Raw genomic sequence first — 2,115 nt, 5'->3', positions numbered from 1 at the left:
CTTGCAAAAAACTTTCATCAGGAGTAGCTTCTGCCAAACACGGATTTCTGCCAACAAATTCATCAAGTGAGATTTGCTCTTGTGGAACAGCTTCTTCCAATGACAAATTTGTGGAATTAGAAACTTCTGATGAGATATCTTCATCACTAACAGCTTCAGATGGATCAGTATTATCATAAGTTTCCTCATGCGAAATCTTTTCTTCAGGCAAATCTTCCAAAGAAGGATATGTTTCCAAAAGCTCTTCTGCCAAGACCTTTTCAATAGCCACGGATTTTGTCAGATGTGTGGTGACAGGTTCTTCTGGCGAGAACCTTTCATCAGGAATAGCTTCTGCCAAATACGGATTTACGCCAAAAAATTCTTCATGTGAGATTTGCTCTTGTGGAATAGCTTCGGCCACAGACAAATTTGGGGAAGTAAGAACTTCTGATGATGGATTTGCTTCTGGACCAGCTTTGGCACACGATGGATGTGTAGAACCAACAAATGTTTCTTGCAAGACCTTTTCTTTATGCAGTTCTGCCAAATAAAGATCCTCTTCCAACAGTTCTTCTCTGGTGGCAGGTTCTTCTACTTCTTCTGTCAAGAACCTTTCATCTGGAACAGATTTTACCATACACGGATTTATGCCCACAGATTCTTCAAGTAAGATTTTTTTTTGTGAATCAGCTTCTGGCACAGACAGATTTTTCGAATCAATAACTTCTGGTGAAATGCTATTTTCTTGAATAGCTTTGGGAAAAGATGGATGAACTGCGTCAGGTTCTCTTGACGGGGTCATATTGTCAGACACAGATTCTGCCACAGACAGAGTTTTGGGAAGAGATTTCACAGGCAAGTTCTTTTCTTGGGGGAAAATTCCCGGTACATCTCGAACTGTCCTCGGCAAATCCTCACTCGAAAGCTCCATCCTTTCTGCAAAAGACGTAAATTTGGCAACAGACTCTCCTGGTGAGATCTTTTCATGGCTAACAGCTTCTGCGAGTGATGGATAGTTCGCCAAATGTTCTTCTGGCAGTATCTTTTCAGCAGGAATAGCGTCTTTCCGTGACTGACATAAGGATGTCGGATCTTCAGATGAAAACTTCTCATTAGCAGAGTCTCCTGCCAAAACCGGATGTGCAGCAACAGGTTCTTCTCGCAAAACTGCTATATTCCGAAAGGCTCCTTCAGCCAATAATGAAGGGCACTTGGAAAAAAATTCCCAAGGCTTTTCAAAAGTCTCATCATGAGACAGAATTTTCCCACACACTGGATCTGAAAGGCGACAGGAAACATTAGCATCATTAGGAAGGCAGGAACCTGAACAAGATTCATCTAGAGGGTTGTCATGGTGTAGATCATGTGCCATTTGTTCATATGGTATATCTTCTTCTGATCCATCATTGTTGTCACTGTTAGCATCTTCCGAACAATAAGTACTAACATCCCCAAAATAATGCTCCAGTTTTGGTTTTGGTACTCCATCAAGATCACTCTCCGATTCCGATTCAATTGTATTACGTGCATCCACAAACTCATCTACTTCACTTCCTTGTTCACTCTTATCTTCTTCTTCGCTCTCAATTACTAGTATTCCATCAATATTGTTGGCCTGACTCTTACTCTGTTTTTCTCGCACAATATCTACCTCATCAAACAAAATATGCGTCCTATCAAAGTCCCTTTGATTTTGCTTAACCCTGTCTGGTGTCTCTGGACCAAATTTTGACTCATGTATCTCTGACACTTCTTCAACTTTGCTGCTTTTCTCTTCAATTGGTTCAAATGTTTCTTTTTTCTTATCACGAACAACAGAGGCACAAGGCCCATGTAGGTCTTCTGAAGGGTTATATAGGATATTATCATCTACAACAACAATGCAGCCTTCAGGAACCACTGAACATATTCCATCAGCAGGTTGTAAGGACCCAGACAGATGACCCTCTACTAGCTTCACTTCAGGCTCATTAACAGGACTTTGATTGATGACATACTCGATATAACCTGAACCAGTTATAGAATCACGAGCTTTTGATGACTCTTGGAAATCTAATTGTACTTGTGCTTCACTTTGTTCTTGCGCATCTTGCAGTTGAGATTGGTCTATAATATCAGATAAATCCTGCATAT

General features: G+C 40.7%; 1 protein-coding gene across 1 annotated transcript in view; it reads right to left on the bottom strand.

The window, feature by feature from the left end:
• LOC104718454 (scar-like domain-containing protein WAVE 5) overlaps positions 1-2,115 on the bottom strand; it is a 9,734-nt gene that overhangs the window by 4,424 nt on the left and 3,195 nt on the right. Inside the window, exon 7 of the mRNA XM_019231227.1 lies at positions 231-2,115. This exon is cut by the window's right edge and continues 16 nt beyond it. Coding sequence (XP_019086772.1) covers positions 231-2,115 — 1,885 coding nt within the window. The remainder of the gene's footprint in view (positions 1-230) is intronic.

This window comes from Camelina sativa, chromosome 10 (assembly GCF_000633955.1).
Source record: "Camelina sativa cultivar DH55 chromosome 10, Cs, whole genome shotgun sequence".
NCBI classification, from domain to species: Eukaryota; Viridiplantae; Streptophyta; class Magnoliopsida; order Brassicales; family Brassicaceae; genus Camelina; species Camelina sativa.
The sequence above is the reverse complement of the archived record's forward strand: the minus strand, read 5'-3'. Positions and strand labels throughout refer to the sequence as shown.